Source organism: Drosophila novamexicana, unplaced genomic scaffold, assembly GCF_003285875.2.
Source record: "Drosophila novamexicana strain 15010-1031.04,08,12 unplaced genomic scaffold, DnovRS2.1 tig00000960-arrow-arrow-pilon, whole genome shotgun sequence".
Classification (NCBI taxonomy): domain Eukaryota; kingdom Metazoa; phylum Arthropoda; class Insecta; order Diptera; family Drosophilidae; genus Drosophila; species Drosophila novamexicana.
Genome location: NW_020824833.1, coordinates 952,842 through 973,314, shown reverse-complemented (window position 1 = coordinate 973,314; position 20,473 = coordinate 952,842). Strand labels below are relative to the sequence as shown.

The following is a 20,473-nucleotide window of genomic DNA, read 5'->3' as shown; positions in this document are numbered from 1 at the left end:
TTCTTTTGTTTGCGTTTTTATTGTGATGACTTGTTCGATAGCTAGCCAGTAATGTTACTTCTCCGATTATCGGTGTTGCAAAACAGTGTTGGTTTATTGTTTACGAACGCGCGAACTTGTTACTGTTCAAATATGAATTTTAAAAATTATGATTTAAATAGCAAATGCAACGTTACACGTGATCCAATCGGCAAATGGGCCCTTCTTCAACCATTTTGAGGTCGACTTTGGGTCCAACCAGATCCCGAATATTGTTGATGCCATACTTAATCATCGTAGGTCGTTCCAGTGACAAGCCCCATGCGATAACATTCACATTTTCAGGTAGTCCCATTGGCAGCAGCATTTCCGGACGGAAAACGCCAGAGTTGCCCACTTCAATCCACTTGGCCAGACCAGGATGATAGCAGAATATCTCCATGCTGGGCTCCGTGTACGGATTGTATGCCGGCTTGAACTCCAGCTGAGTAATGCCCAATTTTCGGAAGAACTCATATAGTGTGCCAATCAGATCACCGAGTGTTAAGCCAACATCGGCAATGACACCCTCAACTTGATGGAATTCGGCCAAATGGGTCGCATCCAGCGTCTCGTTACGGAACACCTTGTCTATGCTAAAGTACTTTGCTGGCTTGAAACCACCCTCCTGGTTTGCCAGTTTGAATAGCATGCGCGCGCTCACAGCAGTTGTGTGGGTGCGCAGCAGATTCTTTTGCGCTTCGGAGAGCTTCCAATCATAGCCGTAGCCCAACGAGCCGTAGCCACCTTTTGAGTGTACGGCCTTCACCCGCTGCAAGTACTCCTGGGGAAACTTGTGGCTCTGCGCCGGATGATTGATAAAGAATGTATCGTGCGCATCACGTGCTGGATGCTGTTGTGGCTGAAACAGTGCATCGAAGTTCCAGAACGATGATTCCACGTAGTTGTTGGTAGGCATCTCTGAGAAGCCCATCTCCAGAAAGATCTGGCGGAACTCAGTACGCACCTTGAGCAGCGGATGCAAATGACCCCGTGTCGGTGTCGCGCCCAGTGCATCAAAGTTGTATGCCTTGAATTTCAGCTGCTGCCACAAGCCGCTGGTCAGCATATCCATGGTCAGGTCCGTTTCCAGTTTAGTAAGCGTTGTGGAGAACTCTGGTCCCTTGCTCAGTACGAAGCTCTTTGTGGTTGTCTCCTGCAATAGCTTGCGTTTCTTGTAATCAGTCACGTCCCTGGCAGATAGTTGCGCCCTGCCACTGACCACCAGCAACAGCTGCTCTTTTACATTGTCGACAATGTGGTCAACTTTGCGCCGAATCAGCGGCGGATTCACACTCTTGTCCAACAGTATCCAGCCCTGCGACATAGCCTTGCTAAAGCCCACTTTGGCATTGGCTCCGCCGGCAGCCATCAGCGCTGCTTGAGGAATGCCCTCCGCCGGCACCAAACCATAGACGATGGCCTCGTGGCTGCCATTCTCGACCACGGATTGACCCTCGTCGGTTAGTCCCAGAGTCTTCTGCGTGGCTGTCTCTGCCTTGACCAAATCGCCATGTGCCTGTATGCTTTTTAAAGCACCGACAACTTTTTGGTGGTCAACATTGAATTGCGTGGCAAGTTCTAATGTATCAACTTTGTCGACGGCGTCCAAGTGCTGTAGGATGCGCTCGGTAAGATCGGGATGCATGTTCTGTGCCGTTGCAGCGCTAGCTGTTCACTCAATTGTATTTGGTTTAACGTTAATTAAGACGTACACGAATTTGCAATGCAGTCTAGCAATTACAAATCGCGTGTTGCTATTGTCGATAAAAACAAGTATCGGAAGGCCGGTGGAAATTTCAATTCGATATATTGCACGAGGGAGACTAGTGTTGGTAAGTACAATTTGGTGATGGTCGAAGAAATCAACATTAACAGGAAATGTGCCGAAATACATTGCGACGAATCATTAGAGTCAAAATTCCTAATAATATGCATTTGTGGCATATCCATCGTGGACTACGATACATTCCGGCGGCACTTCTGCAATGAGCATTTGCAGGCAGAGATCCGCGTCGGAAAAGGTGATTTGCTAAAAGATGCACTTACTCATGAAGCTAGCGACTCCACGAGTGCCTCTGATTGCCTAGATGAGCCCGTGCTTCTGATGCCATCGATCTCAGTGTCAGTGGCAGCAATAACAGAAAGTCGATCAGATGCACTTACCATTGCCACTGACAATGTCGACTCCAACTGTAGCGCAGCTTATGATGGCCCACATCTGGGTAAGCAGCCGGAGCAGCGTCCATATAAGCCGCGCAATAAGTCAAACATATGCACATATTGTGGACGCACTTTTCGACGGCGCTATCTGCTTGACACGCATTTAAATATACACACCGGCAGCAAGCCCCATCAGTGCGAGAGATGTGGCAAACAGTTTCGCGCGATCTCCACGCTGACGCGACATTTGCGCACCCATGAGCAGCGCCAGGCGCTGCAATGCCAGCATTGCGAGAAGCTATTCACCCACCGCAGTGCACTACTTAGCCACGAGTTGCGGCACACACAAGTGCGTCGCTGGGCCTGCACCGTCTGCGACAAGTGCTTCTACACCCGCAACCAAATGGATACCCACAGACGCAAGCTACATGCGAATCTCAGTGTAGAGAAGGCCGATTCGACGGATAATGCTGACACCAGCTCGGCGCATTTGCCTTTTGCCTGCGAGCTGTGTAGCAACACTTACCGCAGTGCCTCCACGCTGAGCACCCACAAGTTGAAGAAACACTACCGCTTGGCCAAATACAGCTGTGAGCAGTGTGATAAAAAGTTCATAAATGCTAATTATTTGCGGCAGCACCAGCTAATACATGTTAAGCCCGAAGTTCTAATAAACTAATGTACATACATACATATTTATGTAGTTTCTTTTGTCAAGACAAACCGAGCCCACTTTGCGTTGGCAAGTGGCTGAGAGGTGTTATTTTCAACTTGGCCTTATATATGTAAATATATATTGGTTTTTATTATCTCGTTTCATATGCTCCTATTCTACGATCCATATTTTTTGATCAATTTTGACAGCAAACGTGTTCTGGAAATTGGCAGCTAAGAGTCATTTGACTTTATTCTTAAGAAGGTTTCATAGACACGCTGAATTATCAAAAAAAATCTTTACTCTTGAGCTAAAATATATTTTTATGACTAAGAATGCCGCATATCATATCCAAATCTATAATTTTTGTAGATATATGTATATAGACTGGGTTGCTTTCCAATTGGCGCCAGTCAATTGGTTTCCTTTTAGTGTGACCTGCTGCGTCCGATAAGAATACAGTGCTGCAAAATGCCAAAACAAATCATCTGTTTAGCCAGTCAGTGAGAATTGAATAGCAAACACAATTTGTTTGCGTTGCTTTGCGCAGCTTGTTGCGGCCAAAAACAATTTGAAAACATACAAATGTGCAGTAGTTAGCAAAAATATAAATAACTTTATTAAAATGCTGAAGGCACTTAAGCCGGATACATTTGCGGGGATTGCCAATGCCAAGTGCGGCGAGGTATACTTCCAAAGTTTGCATAGCTATCGCATTGACTGTGCGTTTTGTGACATGAAGAGCTTTGTGTTTGCCGACTTTCTGCTGCACATACAGAACGAGCACTTCGAGAACGGCCTGCTCAAAACGGAGGCGCTACTGCCAAAACAGGAGGAGATGGATGGAGACTCCCCGCACTTGCACTTGGACTCGCAGGCGACAATCCAAGTAAATCCGTTTTCCTGGTACGAACTAGCCAATGATGATGGTTTGAGCGGCAACAGTGGGAAAGATTTTCTAGACGAAACTAAACAACTGCTGGACGACGACGAAGATGATGATGACGTGGAAGACCCCGTTGGCCTAACCAGCAGCATCATGAAGTGGGACAGTAACCCCATCCGCGGGACAGAGCAATTGCGGCAACTACGTGACCACAAAGCGGACTACGATGAGGACATTGAGTCGGACGTCGAAAACACGGATGCCATCAGTCCGGATGGCACACTCAAAGCCAAAAAAGAGCAGCTGGCCTGCACACATTGCAATAAGACGTATCAAAGCAAAAAGTCGCTGGAGCGCCACATTGAGCGACAGCACAACTATGCGGATTCCGATGTTGTTAACTCGGATGTTGATGATGATGATGATGACGTCGACGTGGATTATGCGCCGCCAAAGGTGCATGCATCCAAGCCGTCCACCAAATACAAATGCGAGCACTGCGACAAAGTCTACCATGGCAAATATACATTGCGCCAGCACGTGAAGCGAGATCATGATATTAACCTAACCGAGGCGTTTGTCTGCCTGGAGTGCAATGCGCAGCTGCCGCGACTACGCTTGCTGGACGAGCATGTGGTTAAGGTGCACGGCGGAGCGCCGTGTGTGATTTGCAGCCGACGCTACAAGACACGCCACGAGCTAAAACGCCATCAGCTGAAGCATACGAACGAGCGCAATGTGCCATGCAGCCATCCGGGCTGTGATAAACGCTTTTTCACCACGCGCCACATGCGCAACCACAGCAAGGTCCATTCGGAGCAGAAAAACTTTGTCTGCGAGAGCTGTGGCTACAGCTGCCGCAACAAGGAGACGCTGCGCGTCCATTTACGCAGCCACACGGGTGAGCGTCCGTTTGGCTGTAAGGTGTGCGACAAGCGTTTCCCATCTCACTCGGGTCTGCGCGAGCACATGGCCATGCACTCGACGGAACGGCCACACGTATGCAAAGTATGCGGCGCCACGTTTTCCCGACAGAAAGGCCTTTATCATCACAAGTTCCTGCACACGGCGACAAAGCAGTTTGTGTGCAAGCTGTGCGGCAATGCCTATGCACAGGCAGCGGGACTGGCTGGGCACATGCGAAAGCATCGCAATGATGAGCTCAATGGCTAATATCGCTAATCTGTTATATACACTGCAATTATGTGCTAAATCATATCTTCCACCATTAATCTATTTTATGTGTAATTTGTAATTTGTTGTTGTTTTTATATTTAAGAACTCAGGCATAGATTAGGCAGAAACATCTTTTTCTATATGTATGTATGTATGTATAGAATACATAAATAGTCTAAGCTATTAAATTCTTATCAGCTCGTTTTTCATAAATTCCGTTCTCATTTTTTAATGAGCGAAATTCAAATTTACCAATCGATAAAATCGACTAAAACTATCGGTTTTGCAATCGATCGGGCTTCTGTTGCAGAGCATCGAAATATTTCAATTGTGTTGAAGGCGGCGGGCTAAGGGATAGGGAAAGGGTGCGGTTAGATGTCTTGTAATTTAATTTTAGCTGCTTTTGACAACAATTAATCGAGCCACAAATGCCAAATCGCGCGTTTAACCTAATGCCAACGATTAAATTTAGCATGCACTGCGTGAAAATGCCCGGCGAGGCTTTGGTAAGTGCATCGTGTGTACGCAATTTTGTTACTTCACTATTTCGCATTTATATTAAAGGAAATTTTCAAGTCAAGTTCAAACCAGAAGCATAGCTCAATGACTGCAAATCCACGACAGCAACAGTGGCATCAGACCAAAAACGTTGGCACCGAAAAGGACGCACTGCGTCATATGTGTGAGCATTGCGGTTATAGAACTCGCATACGCGGAAATTTGAAAGTGCACACACGTCGTCATACTGGGGAGAAGCCCTTTCGCTGTAACATATGCGATGCTTCTTTCGTGGCGCGATACCAATTGACCACACACAACGAACGCCATATGGACGCACATCAGCGGCGCACTCGCTACATGTGCAAGGATTGCAATGTAGGATTTCTCAGTGCGCGTGCTCTTTATCATCACAAGCCGCTCCATGCCGAAGATAAGCAGTATAAGTGTGCATCGTGTGATAAGTCCTTTGCACAGGCAGCTGGCTATGCGCAGCACAAACGTTGGCATCGCCAGCGTTACGGGCGAGCAACTGCCATAACCAACTTAAAAGTGCCACTGGCAATCGAGACAAATAATTCAAATTAGCGCGCTAACATGTTTGCCAACACTGACGTTGTTTCGATAATGTTGTTATTGTTATCGAAATTGTGCTATCGAGACATTGTTTTGGTATTCGCCTGCCAGTTGACTTGTTTATATTTATTTGTATGGCAATTATTGAAATAAAACCATCCGCAGCATGTTAAAGCAGTGTCTTATCAATGTGGACTTCTCGCGACTGCATGCAAATCAGCAGCTGCGCCCAAAATGCGGCGAGATATTTTACGAAAGCGACAACGAGTACTGCAGCTTCCAGTTGGTTTGCTGCCTGTGCGAAATGAAGCACTTTGCCTTTGAAGATTTTTCAATGCACATACGCAATGTGCATTTCGACAGCCATGGAAAGCCGCGTACACATGCGGCCACCGCCATGGCGGATGCAGACACCATTGAGGTACAGCAGCAGTTCCATCTGATAAATTCAACACCAAGGCCAATGTCAGAATTAAGCGCGAGTGAATGCAGCGCAGCTTTATCAGCTAATGGATCGGATGATGATGACGACGTCGCTAAAGCAGTGACCATTAAGCCATTGCGTGTCTACGCCCTCAATGAGGTCAAATTGGAGCCAGCGTCGATGGAAGCCAATGAAAATGCTGAATGCGAAGACAGTTCCCATAGTGCAGACGAACTGGACACAGCCACAGAAGATGCTCATGGCTTTAGCGATGCCGATGACGATGCTGATAGCGAAATGGAAATGCAGTCTGTTTTTAAGGTGAGCTCTGTTCAAATTGTTTAATCCTGCTTGTATTATTTGGCCTTTATGTCGCAGAAAGAACGGCAACCCAAGGAGTACAACTGCGAATACTGTGCTGGCAAATACACAACGCTAAAATACTTAAACATACACCTTAAAATGAGCCATCCGCATCCGAAGGGCTTTAAGTGCAATGATTGTGATGCCGCATTCGACGTGGATCGAGCCCTGGAAACGCATCGTCGCAAGGTGCATACAGAGTTTACATGCAACTTGTGCAACAAGGTCTACAAAAGTTCGCGCACGCTTTTACGCCATGTCCAAGGCCACTCTGGTCTGCGAAAGTACAAATGCGAGCACGAGAGCTGCGGCAAATCCTTTGTCAGCCAGCACAATCTCACCTCGCATCGGCGCGTGCACAGCACGGAACGGAACTACATCTGCGAGCTGTGCGGGTATCGTTCGCGCTACCGCGATGCACTAATTGTTCATCGACGCACGCATACCGGCGAGAAACCATTCAAGTGCCAGACATGCGAGCGGTGCTTTGCTTCCAAGTCGCTGCTCAATGAGCATCAAGCCATGCACTCAACGGAGCGGCCATACAAGTGCGATAAATGCGAGGCTGCATTTTCGCGTCCCAAAGCGCTCTACCACCACAAGCATCTGCATTTGGGCATTAAAAAGTTTAAGTGCAAAATCTGCGGCAACGCTTATGCCCAGGCAGCTGGTCTCTCGGCGCATATGCGCGGCCACAAAGCTCAGGCCGTCAGTGGCATTGTCGATGCTGGATCAGCGATGTTGTGTCCGCCCTATTAGTATACGGAGCGGCCTGGTTTGGAGCATACAACTTAGTTATCATGTTAATTATTATTAGATTTAGTCGTACAGAAAGCAGTTGTGCGACAATTAAAACAAAATCAAGTCTGGAAAAATCTCTCGATAGGTAAACCCTGCAGGGCATTGCAATTATTGTATAAAATGTGCAACACTTTTGAAAAAGGTATCTTTGACCTTATAAAGTATTATTTTTTATAAGTAACAACAGATTTGAAGCTATCATGCATACATTACACGCATGTAACTGAGGCTGTCTAAAATACATCATCAAGTTCGCCCACGTTTACCATTCAATCTTTTTCTGCAGTAAACAAATTTGGATTCACTTTAACATTTATTTCGAACAGGAACTTAGAACTAGGCGCATAATGAGTTTTACATAGAAATACACGAGCTTTTTCTTTGGTTTGGTTGCGTGCATTTGCCTTTCATAATACTTAAAGTATATAGTATTTAGCGCAACACTTGTAATATTACACAACAAATAAAAAAAAAAAACAACAACAAAATGCTTTACATACATTTTGAAAGCAGCGGGAGCAGTCCTAGGAGCGTGCTCAACAGGTTCAATTTACATATATGTACATACATATATAATAAACTATGCATGTCCGAGAATTTAGGCCCACACACGTATAGTGTAGTCCCAGCTGCCTGTCGATAGCGCAGTGCCATCGGGCGAGACTTGAACGCAGGAGACCTTATTCTCATGGCCATACAGAAGGCAGACGCGCTCCGATTTCAGCGTGTCCCACAGGTTGACAGTATAGTCATTGTAGCCGGCAAAGAGCAGACGCCCGCTGACCGAAAAGTCCACCGAGTTGACGCCAAAAATAATGCTCTCCTTGGCAAAGACGGCCACCTCGCGATCCGCGCGCATATCGTACAGCCGACAGCTGCTGTCGTCGGAGCCAGTTGCGATGGCATCGCCGCATGGATGGAATTTAACACTATTCACATCCGATTGGTGGCCCTCAAAGGACTGCACCACATGACCGGAGCGCATGTCCCAAATGAACGCCATGCGATCGCAGCTACCAGAGACAAAGGTATTGCCCGTCTCATTTGGCGCCAAATCGATAGCCATAACGTCGCCGGAGTGACCATGAAAACTTTGCAGCAATTGCCCAGATTCTACATCCCACAGCGCGCATGTTGAATCCCCGCTACCGGTGAGTATTTGCTGATCAGAGTTGGGATAGATGCAGCATGACATGTAGCTGGTATGTGTGCCAACGGTTCGCTTCTTAGCGGCCATTTCCTCATCCGAGGTAATCGGATATACGGTTACTTTATTGTCCAGTCCACCGCAGGCAACATAATTACCAGATGGTGCATACGCACATGCCATTATCCAAGTTGTGGGCATTGTAACAGCGTGCTCTTTGTTTGTGGTGAACGCATCCCAAATGATAAGGCGTCCATCCTGGGATGATGAGATAATATGTCGCTTATCAGGACTCCAGTCGGTGCAAAGCACCTTGGCCTGGTGACCCTTTAGCACCTTGCGGGGCTTTATATTCACGAATGCAATCTGCTCCAGCCGTTCCGCAATGTTCGACAGATTGACGTCGTTCAGCTTTTGGCGCTCCTCTTCCAACTTTGCTTTTAAATTTTCCGCCTCCTTCAGCAAGCTTGCCATCTTGTCATTTGCATTGGCATTGCTGGCTGAAGCGGCGCTCTCCGACATTTTGACAATTGATTTTTATGTTTATGTCCTGCTTGTGCCGTAAAGTTCAATGTAAAAGCGGGGGCGAAAAATCAATACAGTGGCTGCAGTTAGAAAAAAAAAGTGTATACCCGAATACACAACGGGCGGTTGCTGCCAGTGTGTAAAATGCAAGTTATTTTAAATGTTGTATATAACACTGAACGCAATGAAAAACGTATACTATCGATTAAAATGGAATAAACCAACTATTGTACTACGGTAATAGATGTTAATATAGTTGATATCAAATTATAAGATACGGGAGACATGTATGAAGGCATGACTTGTGCATTCATATTAACTTCAATGTTTTCAAAGTACATAAAACACACATCGATAGCTAAGTAGAATATAATAATCGAAAGTGTTATCGGCTTACAGCTGTGAGGTGTTTGGTGCGACGGCGGCTTCAATTTGGAGCTTTATGCGACTCCTATGTTAAATGGGCCCAGTTTTAAAGCAACTGTACTGTAATCAGTGTGCCACAGGATGATTAAATTGCAGCCTGAATTCCCTCGGCCGTATTTTAATTTTCGTTGCGGTGAGGTGCTTTGCGTTAGCCCCACAAACTACGATGTATGCTGTGCGCTGTGTGGCCAGCGAGTGCCATACGCAGGATTTCCTCAGCACTTTCGCCGGATTCATTTGACGGAGACAGAAAAGGAGACTGAAGACTGCAAGTTGTTCACTGAACAGGCAGAAGAACAGCATCTGGATGCGCCGGTGGAGTTCGAGCCGTTAATCATTAAGTCCGAGGATGATCCAATTGCACATGACGACCTTCACGAATCTAATGAGCATATACATGTTGATTTAGCACAGATAGCGCTACTTGACCGGGAGCACGAGACTGACAAAGATGCAGATGTTACTGCTGCATTTGAAGATTTGGATGACACTAGCACAATTGAAGCCCGGCGCTGGCGACGGGAAGCAGCACCAAATAATATTGTAGAGCTGCAAACGCAGACCTCAGAAAATAAAACAGTTGTGGACGGACATCTAGACGCCCGCCTTGCAGTCAGTGAGGAGTCTGCTTCTGATAACAATGATGAGAAGGACAACACAAGGGACATGCTCTTTCAGTGTGATCAATGTGACCGCGCCTACAACACCAAGCGAAGTCTCCAGAGCCACAAGCGCGGCAAACACAATGTTCGCAAGCCAGCAAAACTTCACAGGATTGCAGGAGAGCCAACAAAAATAGCACCAGCTACAGCTGGCAACGTTCGCAGGGCACAGCGCAAGGGTCCCGCCAAGATCTACAAATGCGATGAGAATGAGTGCAATCAGACTTTTCGTACGGAGCGCGATTTGCGTGGTCATCGATGGAAGCACACGGGCATATTCTGCGACATCTGTGGCAAGCCCTTCACTCAGTCCGGCAACATGATGCGCCATCGCCAGCGACACAGCGGCATCAAACCGTACAAGTGTCAGGAGCCAGACTGCGAGGCCACCTTCTATACGCAAAAGGAGCTGACGTCGCACAACATTTGCCATACCGGTCGCATGCCCTGCATATGTGAGGTGTGCGGCCGTCCCTGTCGGGATCGCGGCGTACTCACCGCCCATATGCGGCGTCATACTGGCGAACGACCTGCTAAGTGTGAGGTATGTGGCAAGGCATTCTATAGCTTCCACGACCTCAACGTGCACGCGGTCTCCCACACGAATCTGCGACCTTTCGTTTGTGATGTCTGCGGCTCTACGTTTCAGCGTAAAAAAGCGCTTCGCGTTCACAAGATGCTGCACTCCGACCAGCGAAAATATTCATGCCAGCTATGCGACAAAACGTTCGCTCAATCGGGCGGTCTTAATGCTCACATACGTACCCACGAGTCGGCTCGGGCCAGGGCAAGAGCAAATGCCAAAGCAGCTTCGAAATCGACCGAGGAGCCAGCAACGCCAATCGAAGTCGAAGGCGTAAATACGAAGAAACTGCTGGAGGAGTCTGTCACAATTGAGCTGATCCAGGAGCAGCATGTGAAAGTTGTTGCCGTTGCGGCTACGGGCAGCTGGCATGTAGCATAGTTTTCCGCTGTGTCTAATCTAATCACATTAGCCTCAAGTGGGGCTTGCAATGTAAATATCAAATCGGAAATCGGAAATGCAAATGTATCATAAAAACCTACCTCAAATATTTCACTTAATATAATTGCCTATATAAAGAGAGGGAGAGTGAGAGAGATAGAGAGTCCCAGGTTGTATTATACCCAAATAATCATGGCAGCGATTGCTAAAGAGAAAACTCAAGAAGACCGTAAGCGTCTTCTAGTCGGCTGTGCCTGCCTGGGAGACACCCTGAACTCGGCGCTGAGCAACCCTTCCAAACATTCCAGCCTTCTCGTGTCAATTTTGGGGGAGGTTTTACAAAACTAAATTACTTTCAATTCGTATGTACTTTATGAGTACTAAATCGTTTATTTGAATAATGCTAAATAATCATGTCTCCAAATTGGCTTCCTATTGATATTATCTAAATGATGCGAGATATTGATAAACATTTTCTGCGTATAGTATAGAAGAATATATATTTCAAATTACAGTCTCCAGCTTGTGTAAAAAAACACAAAAATGCTATAATTTTCTTGAATTTATACAATTTTTTTAGGGGCAGCCGAGCTATATATAAAACTCTTCAAAAAGCTCTACTTTTAAAACAGCTATTCTCGAAAAATCTCATATATTTGCGATTTTGACAACCAGAATACAAAATTTGAAGTCTTTGAGTAAGAGGTCAACCGATTTGTATTTTTGATGGGAACATGGTATCAAAATGGGCGCTTTTACATAGTTCTTTATATAAATAATCACTCCGTATCGATACAAAAGTTTCCTTTATTATTTGTATAGCCATCGCTATTTTATTACCACATAATTATTAGTTTGCTTATCTAGGTGTATGCAATATATTGCCTAAGTGTATCTATTATGTAATAAATATTTATATTTGAAGTATCTATGCTGCCATGAATATTGCGCTTTAGATGCCAAGATTAAAATAGTCAACTAGGCAAAAATATAAATAATTGAACAACTTATAACATAATGGACGTTTTTGTGTTTGCAATTGATAAAATCAATGAAAATGACTGGAAGTGTTTTATAAACATTATATGAAAATAACAAAGTTAAAAAAAAACATAAAACTAGTTAATTAAAAGTATAAACCACAATCAAAATAATAATAATAATAATATATAGACGGGTATAAGGGTAGGTATAGCATGACTGGATACTGTTATTGATTACCATCTGAGGTCTTCTGCCAACGTCTTCGACATTTCGTTGGTGTTAACTGGACTGCGGATACAAAGTTTGCATCTCGGGCAGGGTATTCGAGAGTTGCATGGAATGTAACAGTTGCCCTCAAATGTTGAACGATAAAATGCGTGTAAATGTATACAAAAATTGGCTTGTTCAAATTGCTATTATATATGCATATATGCATTGTACATATATCAGTTAGGATAAAGTCGCCTCTACACTACGGTATAAAAATTGCTTTGCTGTGATGTTTTGCCATCCGTGTGACTAATATTCGTACAGGGTATAAGGTCTATATAAAATATACGTATATATATATATATTGCGTCTATAGTGTATCTATGCATTTCTGTGCGTATGTTTGTATATTGAGCACATGGGATGTGGTTACTTGAGTTCAGGTTGAGATTCAGACAATGTTAATCTCAATCTTGATTAGCAGCCGATTGTCGGCACAAAAGCCCAATTGCATAATATTGGATATGTTGGCATACTCGAGAAATCCAAAGCCGCGAGTGCTGATAGCCTCGCGCGGCTGATGAAAGGCGAGAATCTCTGGCTTTGTCATGATGGTGTCATGCTGGGAGAGGCTCGCATCGCCCGGATGCACCATGCACAACTTGATGCGACCCTTGAATGGCCAATCCAAATGGAAATCGTTCTCCGACTGCATCAGATGCACGTGCAGACTAAGCACATGCGGCTTCCGCGGCTGTATGTTGAGACGGGCGCAGAACTTGTATCCATACGGTGATGTATAGCAATCGTGTGAATAAACTTGGTTATTCGCATTGGATCGCAGACGCTCGACCAGTGCGCTCAGCTGCTCGATGCGCCAGACGATGGTGCCGTTGCTATACCGCGCATCGATAGGCTGCTGGCGCCGCAACTGCTTGTTGAGATTCTCGATGCGTGTCTCCTGCTCGCGTGTACGTTGCTCAAGCACAACGATGCGCTGGTACATGGACTGAACGATTTGCTCGTCAACTCCATTCGCATACTGAGGTGGTGGTGCCAGTTGGCCAGTCTTATGGCCGTTCTCTAGGGAGCTAGAGCTGGGCTTGTGCGGCTGCCAAGTAGCAATGGCAGTTTGTTGAAATGCCTGCAACATGAGCTGCATGTGATGCGGCATATCTGTTTTGATATGCTCCTCCAGTTGATTAGTCTCCGGGCGACCAACAAAATCGCACTTAATGCTAGCAAAAGGGCACTTCTCCTCGAGCTGCTGCTGTTGCAGTTGCCGGCGATACGGGCAGCTGGGCAAATGTCGATGCAGCTCAATAGGCGAGGCCACAACGGCGCAGCCGTGCGGCGAGTTAGGGCACTTATGCTTGATTTGCTCAATTTCACGACGCGTATAATTGTCGGGAAAGATATCCTGCTCCGCGGAGAGCTGCTTATTGTCAAGTGGGCAGCACTGGTTGTGATTCTCCAGCCAATCGCTGAGGCAGCTCTTGCAAAAGCGATGGCCGCATGACGTCAGCACGGGCTCATTCAGCCAGTCTATGCAAATGGCGCATTCATAACGCGAGTCCGGATAGTCTGTATCGCCATCGTGTTCCCCCGATGTGTCAGATGCAGCATAGTTCCGATTAAGCGCCAAGGTCCGGGGCGGTGTTATTGCTGTTGCCCCACCAACTGTATTCGTTGCCGTTGTGGGCGTGGTATTGCTGCTTCCAGCAATGCGCGTCCCATTGCTGTTACTGTTACTGTTATGTTGGTGGTGATGATGATGATAGTGCTGCTGCTGCTGTTGTTGTTGTTGCTGCTGGTCCTGTTCTGTGTGCTGTTGCTGCTGGTGCAGCTTCAATTGTTTTTGATCTTGTTGAGTTCGCTGCATTTCATTAAAACGTACATGCATGCGCCGTACTCAAGCTAGCCCCAAATTGTTTTAATATTGAATATAGTTGACTACCACAAAAATATTGATGCTGCTGGCCAGTGTTGTAAACTGCTAAACACTTTAACAGCTGAGTAATGAGTTGTTTTCATTTGGTAAAAAAGCAAAAAGCAAAATGTACCATTTCCAAAGCAATTTATCAGCGCATTTTTTTTTTTTTTATTAAATATACACTGAATGCAAGTTCAGCGAGCTGTGCACAATAAATACTCAAATTCGCATTCTCGAAGATGCGAGACGTTTGCCTTGTAGGACTAGCAGCGAGCTTTTGCGCAAGTTTTGCTACACTGGATGCTAAACACCTGTTTCATTGCACAGCACTGTTCGGAGAAAGATAAGCTAATTCACCTGCGCGTACCCTTAACACGAATCGTAATCGCCAGTCGAGCTGCAACGTGCGAGCACATAAAACGCCAGCGTCTCGCAGTCGAAACGACACTTGAGTAGGAAGCGTGCCGCAGCGCGAAACCTTAAAAGAGAATACGTTATAGCATTGAATGAAAAACTGTTTGACTGACAGACAGATTGACAGAATGGCACCAAAATTCGCACTGAAATGCAATTACATTTATTTGTTGATTCTAATTGTGTTCGCCTGGCAGCTGTGCGCGGCTAAGCAGCTGCCTTTGCCTGCCAATGTCGCTGCCGCTGCAAGTGCAGCAACAACAACAGCAAAAACGACACCAACACGAACAAGCAGCAGCAGCAGCAGCAGCAGCAGCGCCCAGCAACTACGTCACGAATCGTACGATATTGATGACGACAATATTGCAGACGCACACATGGCCCCCTCGCGCAGACGTCGCCAGGTGTCCGATTGGTTCATAGCGCCCAATACGCGCTGGTGCGGGCGCGGCAACTTGGCCAATGGCACATACAATCATTTGGGAGGTGCATCGCTGGCTGACAAATGCTGTCGGAAGCATGACCACTGCAAGATTTACATACCGGCCATGTCTAATCGTTACGAGCTCTTCAATTATCGCCCGTATACGCTGTCGCACTGCAGCTGCGATCGGCGTTTCCGCACCTGCCTCAAAATGGCCAGTGACGAGGACGCCAATACGATTGGCAAGCTTTTCTTCAATATGGTGCAAACGCAGTGCTTTGTCCTTAAAACGGAAAAGGTGTGCCAGCAGCGAGGTACAGGCATCGACTCTGACAAATGCCTGAGAGAGGTGGTGAGCCACAAGGCCTACCTCAAAAATAACAAGAAGTTTTAAGCGCCGCCGCATCAGGTAAATTCTCAAATATTGCTTTGTGTCTATTGAAACAACAATAATCTTTGTTTTTTCCTTGCAGTTAAGCCGAAAGTAAATAGCATGTGTGTATGTAAAACGCAGCCAAAAACCCAAAGCCTGTTTTCTTGCGTTGCATTTCGAATTACCTGCCAAATCTAATTTGCCATTAAGTTTGAAACCTATTGGTAAACTAAACTCACAGCACAGATGGGCGTAACAACTTAAGCATTGCTTAACTTAAATCTCGTACTTACGGACACCTTATTACTAAACTATACTCTACTATACCAATACACAGTTTTACGTATTAAGCTGTCTACTTAGATGCATATATGTATATTCGAGCGCTGTTATACGTTATGCGTAACGTAGCGTAACGGCCAAATCACATATAACTTTTACGTATTCGTAGTTTAAGCATACGAACATAGGCTGCCTGTAAAACAAAGTTTTAAATAGTTTGTAGCTAACATAGTCGATCTAGCAGTTAGTTCAAAAATATAACAAAATTATTCCCCCAACTTCCCTAAGTTATTAAGTGTTGTGGCATACAATATATGTACAACATACAACAACTGAGTTGCCTTGATTTTAATTATGCTCTACGTTTAGTCTAGTATTTTTTAGTGTTTAAAAATTTACAAAAACAATAAAAGCGAAAGTGATTATCAAATTCAACAAAAATGCTTCTTTAATCAAAAAAAAGTAAAGCTTTGGAATTTTGTACTTTACTCTCGACCATGTTATCAGGTCTCGAAGGTACTATATGTATGTGCATACAAATGTATGTACACATACATATGTATGTATGTATGAGCACATAGGCGAGGATGACATATTAATTGATGTGTCTTGTCTCTGTGTTCCGTCACATTGACGTAGTTATTGCTGATGACCCTTTGACAGCGACCCGTAATGACACAACGCATTTCTCTGTTTGTTTTGTTAAATCCGTTTTTATGTTATTGCCTAGACGACGATGCGTCACGGGAAAAACTTTCCAGTTTTGCAAAACATCCTCAACTGTCATGGCGACCTTTGAGCCTGGTCACTTGTTCACCGCCTATCGACTAGTCGATAACTCAGTCGGTCCTGCGCCAGAGATATTTGCACAGTTACAAATTCAAATTCAAGTTAAGTGCAAGCATTTGCCGTGTGGTGTGCGCCTGTGTGTGTGTGTGTGTGCAAAAGTGGGCGTATCTGTTGTTGCTTGCATTCCAGATAGTTCCTGTTATTGCAGCGACCCGCACTAAACGATTGTGTGTAGTTGTAAATACACGTTTTGATGATAACCAACATTTGTTGTAATCTGAGAGATTGGTGACGTTTAATTTTGTTATTGCTGCTTTTCATTTCTATTAATAAAAGGCTAAAGGTCAATAAAGTAACAAGTCCATTTAACCATATTACTTATTACATTTGGTTTGTAAAAAAAAGTAAACAAAGCAGACTTTTATTATGCCAATTTTGATTAGTCTAATCATGTACATTTATTGGTCAAACAGAGCCCTTTAAGAACAAAATTGCAATTGTGATAGATTATGGAACTACAACAAGAAGTTATCGTTAGCCACGGAAACGCAAACAGAGGTGGATCTAGGGTAATATTTGCCAAATTTAAGTTGCTCTGATATAGCCTAACCGTTGACCCAATTAGGATATAGACATAGACAGCCTGGCCCAGCTGCGGCCAAATGATGGAAAAATTGAGTTGCAGGGAACGGTTCAAATTCTTGGCCGGAACGCTGCACTGGGTTCTTGCTTGGCAGACATATCCGGATCTGTGCCGGATCCGCGCCGCGACCTTTGCGTTTTCCCTCACAGGTGCTGAGGGTTAGCTATAAGGACGAGCCGAGCGATGTGAAGCTCAGCAATCGTCATGCCTATCTCGGATGTCCGCTGCACATGCTATATCGACAGCCAATAATGCGAGACTTACCCATTCAGCGCTGGCAGAGTGCACAGTCAGGCCGTGCAACGGCTGGACGCATTCACGCCTTGGCCGAGCACCACGCTGTCTTATAATCTGTGAGTTATTGGAGCATGGTCAGATACAATTGCAGGACCAGACGCCGGCCGAGATTGTCGTTTGTGAATGCACAGAAAGCGGAGCAAGAACTAGGAGCAGCCGCAGTCAAACTTTAGTTTTGTGATTTGAATTAAAAATTTGAAAACAATCACGCTCGTCTTGGCAAAATTGTCGATTGATTGGATTGGAGAGGATACAAGCACAGGAGCATCGCGGTTCTGTTGAAATTACAAATTTTATTTCAAACATATCAAACTGAACATCAAATGCGAAGGTTTCCCGGTGCGACTAGATGGATCTGGCGCTGCGATTCACATTCTCCGGCGTATAGTCCAGTACACTGCGGTAACGTCGGCGGTAGTACTGGCATTGTCGTAAATAGACACAGATCAGTCCCTTGATGGCCTCAAAGGTGACGGCGCCCATCACAATGCCCAGCAATTTGCTGTTTATATTGCCATATAGGGTCTGTCCAATGAGCACGGCAAAGGTGGGCAGACTGAGGGCCGTGCAGAAGCGGCAGGTGGCCCGTTCAATATTCTCGGCGTTAAGTGCACCACCCTGCAGCATATCGTCGGCATCTAGCGGTTCCTGCCTATCGAAATAGTCATCACTTAGCGGGGCACCGGGTAGGGGTTCGCCGTGCTCGTCAAAGTGTTCAGGGGGCAAAGATTGACGTTGGCGACGGCGCAGCCAGCGCACCATCCAATTATCCCAATCGAAGCGGCGCAGCAGAAGCAGTGCGGCTGGAACCGACGGCAGCACAATCATCAGCAATGTGGGATCTTCCTTCATCAGTTGCATGCTTGTCTCGTAGCCAGCTACTTGGTGCAGTGTGAGCGCTCCGTAGGAGAGTGTCGCTATGTACACAACGGTCGCCAGCATGCCCATCAATATGCTTGGACAAAGGAGTCCATAGGTCTTCTCCACCCGCTCCAGCAGTGCATCAAAACGGCAGACCGGTGGCATTACAATTATGTATTCGGTGTGGCACTGGGGACAGGTGACCGGTACATCCGGATTGATCTGCTGTTTTTCGTCAATCCAGCGACTCAGGCAAGCCTCATGCACCCACTTATTGGTGCCACGACAGCGGCACGGTTGCAGCCAGTCGTGCCGCAGGCTTTCCTCATCTGTGTTCAAGCAGATCCAACACATGCGCTCATCATGGGCACTGTCCTCGTCGCCGATCGCGCGGCGCGCCCGCAACATGACTTGCCTGGGTGATTGGGATTATTTTTGGAGGCTTACCAATAATTTTGAAACGCAACACAAACTAAATTTGGTTGTCACTCTGAGGAGCGCTGAAAATTCAGAGTTTTTTCTGGAGGGATTGCCTTTAATTTCTACAAAGTATACAAGTAATTGTATTTACTAGACTTCAAAATACGTTCGAAGTTAAGGTCATGGCAAAGCAACTAGAGCTGCTCCAGTATACGGATCTAAGCCAGGACTTTAACCAATACAAGTACAATAAACGGGCACTGGCAACTTCTTGGTTAAGTATTTTACCAGCTCTTCGGCTCACAGGAACCACACTATCCGGTCAAACTCAAACCTAATGATCTGTGTTCCACCAATTTCACTTTTCGCCTAATCCAGCCCTGCTGGGAGGTTAAAGATTGAATGTTTTACAAAGTTTTAAGTCTTATCCGATCGGCTGCAAATTGATTGTCAAAGCTTCACATAAAAACTTAAGATATACGGACTTTGAGTATTCCTTCCACTCGCAATTGCGGAATATTAGTGGAAACGGTTGAATGCAATTTGTTTGCTTTCCATCTCCGATCGGCTTCTCCAAGATGTGGACTTAGACTTAGACTTGTTTCACGCTTTTCGAAAAGTCCAGAAAGGGACTCGATTGACTTCAAAACCAATTGTCACATATCTTTCAAAAGTATCGCTTGAGACGCGGAGTTGAAATTTGATTTAGACATTGATGTCTAAAATGTAAATCAATGATACCAGGTTGCGGTGCAACAGCGCCAATGCGGCTGGCACCAATATATATTAACATATACATATATACATCTATTTACAGATGTCTACAAATTTATTTACATCTATGCCGGAGAGCTAAGTCGAGATTGGGAGCAACCATTGCAAATGGCCTTGGTATTGTGCAAATATGTATGTATAAGAGGCAGAAGGAATCATTCGATTGATGGGGTCCATCAGTATTTTTATACCCTAAACCCATTAAAAATGGGTATAAGGGTATATTGTATTTGTGCAAAATCCAAATGTATGTAACAGGCAGAAGGAAGCTTCTCCTACCCCATAAAGTATATATATTCTTGATCAGCAACAATAGCCGAGTCGATCTAGCCATGTCCATCTGTCTATCCGTCCGTCCGTCCGTCCGTCCGTATGTATAAACGCAAGGATCTCAGAACCTATAAGAGCTAGATTGGATTATACACAGTTAAAACCTCAAACAAGTAAGAGGTTCTAGTCGGGAGCTCCCGACTAGGGGATACACTGAACCCTCTTCTTTTAACACCAAATGCAAATATATATACTCTTCTAGAAGCAACATAACAAGTTTGGTGACTCTAGCTCTTATTATTTACCAAAATTGCTCGAAAAACAGGATATCGATATCGATTCTTATCGATTGCTTGGAAACGGAGTAAGTTATCGATCATCGGAAACAAACTCGATCTGCGCGGGAACTAGGAGCATCTACATCTAAAATTTCTGTAGCTCTTATAGGTTCTGAGATCCTTGCGTTCATACATACGGACGGACGGACGGACGGACAGACGGACATGGCTAGATCG

General features: G+C 45.4%; 10 protein-coding genes across 10 annotated transcripts; 6 read left to right on the top strand and 4 right to left on the bottom strand.

Annotated features, from left to right (window-relative positions):
* Positions 1-2: 2 nt before the first annotated feature.
* LOC115765289 (phenylalanine--tRNA ligase alpha subunit) lies at positions 3-1,783 on the bottom strand. Its single transcript, XM_030708779.1, has one exon. It carries the CDS (start codon positions 1,664-1,666, stop codon positions 173-175), a length of 1,494 nt encoding a protein of 497 aa, XP_030564639.1. The 5' UTR covers positions 1,667-1,783; the 3' UTR covers positions 3-172.
* Positions 1,784-1,870: 87 nt separating this feature from the next.
* Positions 1,871-2,860, top strand: LOC115765424 (zinc finger protein 154-like). The gene has a single exon (XM_030708970.1). The coding sequence runs from the start codon at positions 1,871-1,873 to the stop codon at positions 2,858-2,860; it is 990 nt and encodes a 329-aa protein (XP_030564830.1).
* Positions 2,861-3,363: 503 nt separating this feature from the next.
* LOC115765301 (gastrula zinc finger protein XlCGF26.1) lies at positions 3,364-5,006 on the top strand. The gene has a single exon (XM_030708796.1). It carries the CDS (start codon positions 3,462-3,464, stop codon positions 4,893-4,895), a length of 1,434 nt encoding a protein of 477 aa, XP_030564656.1. The 5' UTR covers positions 3,364-3,461; the 3' UTR covers positions 4,896-5,006.
* A 380-nt stretch (positions 5,007-5,386) lies between these two features.
* Positions 5,387-5,984, top strand: LOC115765423 (zinc finger protein 723-like). The gene is made up of 2 exons (XM_030708969.1): positions 5,387-5,404; positions 5,463-5,984. Exons 1-2 carry the CDS (start codon positions 5,387-5,389, stop codon positions 5,982-5,984), a joined length of 540 nt encoding a protein of 179 aa, XP_030564829.1.
* A 97-nt stretch (positions 5,985-6,081) lies between these two features.
* On the top strand, positions 6,082-7,531 carry LOC115765373 (zinc finger protein 2). The gene is made up of 2 exons (XM_030708895.1): positions 6,082-6,717; positions 6,775-7,531. The coding sequence occupies exons 1-2, from the start codon at positions 6,139-6,141 to the stop codon at positions 7,516-7,518; spliced, it is 1,323 nt and encodes a 440-aa protein (XP_030564755.1). The 5' UTR covers positions 6,082-6,138; the 3' UTR covers positions 7,519-7,531.
* A 619-nt stretch (positions 7,532-8,150) lies between these two features.
* LOC115765374 (guanine nucleotide-binding protein subunit beta-5) lies at positions 8,151-9,375 on the bottom strand. The gene has a single exon (XM_030708896.1). The coding sequence runs from the start codon at positions 9,227-9,229 to the stop codon at positions 8,159-8,161; it is 1,071 nt and encodes a 356-aa protein (XP_030564756.1). The 5' UTR covers positions 9,230-9,375; the 3' UTR covers positions 8,151-8,158.
* Positions 9,376-9,655: 280 nt separating this feature from the next.
* On the top strand, positions 9,656-11,770 carry LOC115765278 (zinc finger protein 721). Its single transcript, XM_030708767.1, has one exon. The coding sequence runs from the start codon at positions 9,740-9,742 to the stop codon at positions 11,282-11,284; it is 1,545 nt and encodes a 514-aa protein (XP_030564627.1). The 5' UTR covers positions 9,656-9,739; the 3' UTR covers positions 11,285-11,770.
* A 641-nt stretch (positions 11,771-12,411) lies between these two features.
* On the bottom strand, positions 12,412-14,532 carry LOC115765279 (TNF receptor-associated factor 6). The gene has a single exon (XM_030708768.1). The coding sequence runs from the start codon at positions 14,379-14,381 to the stop codon at positions 12,930-12,932; it is 1,452 nt and encodes a 483-aa protein (XP_030564628.1). The 5' UTR covers positions 14,382-14,532; the 3' UTR covers positions 12,412-12,929.
* Positions 14,533-14,812: 280 nt separating this feature from the next.
* On the top strand, positions 14,813-16,312 carry LOC115765281 (phospholipase A2 hemilipin). The gene is made up of 2 exons (XM_030708771.1): positions 14,813-15,658; positions 15,723-16,312. The coding sequence occupies exon 1, from the start codon at positions 14,918-14,920 to the stop codon at positions 15,641-15,643; it is 726 nt and encodes a 241-aa protein (XP_030564631.1). The 5' UTR covers positions 14,813-14,917; the 3' UTR covers positions 15,644-15,658; positions 15,723-16,312.
* Positions 16,313-17,937: 1,625 nt separating this feature from the next.
* Positions 17,938-19,056, bottom strand: LOC115765280 (E3 ubiquitin-protein ligase MARCH5). The gene has a single exon (XM_030708769.1). It carries the CDS (start codon positions 18,900-18,902, stop codon positions 17,979-17,981), a length of 924 nt encoding a protein of 307 aa, XP_030564629.1. The 5' UTR covers positions 18,903-19,056; the 3' UTR covers positions 17,938-17,978.
* Positions 19,057-20,473: the final 1,417 nt, after the last annotated feature.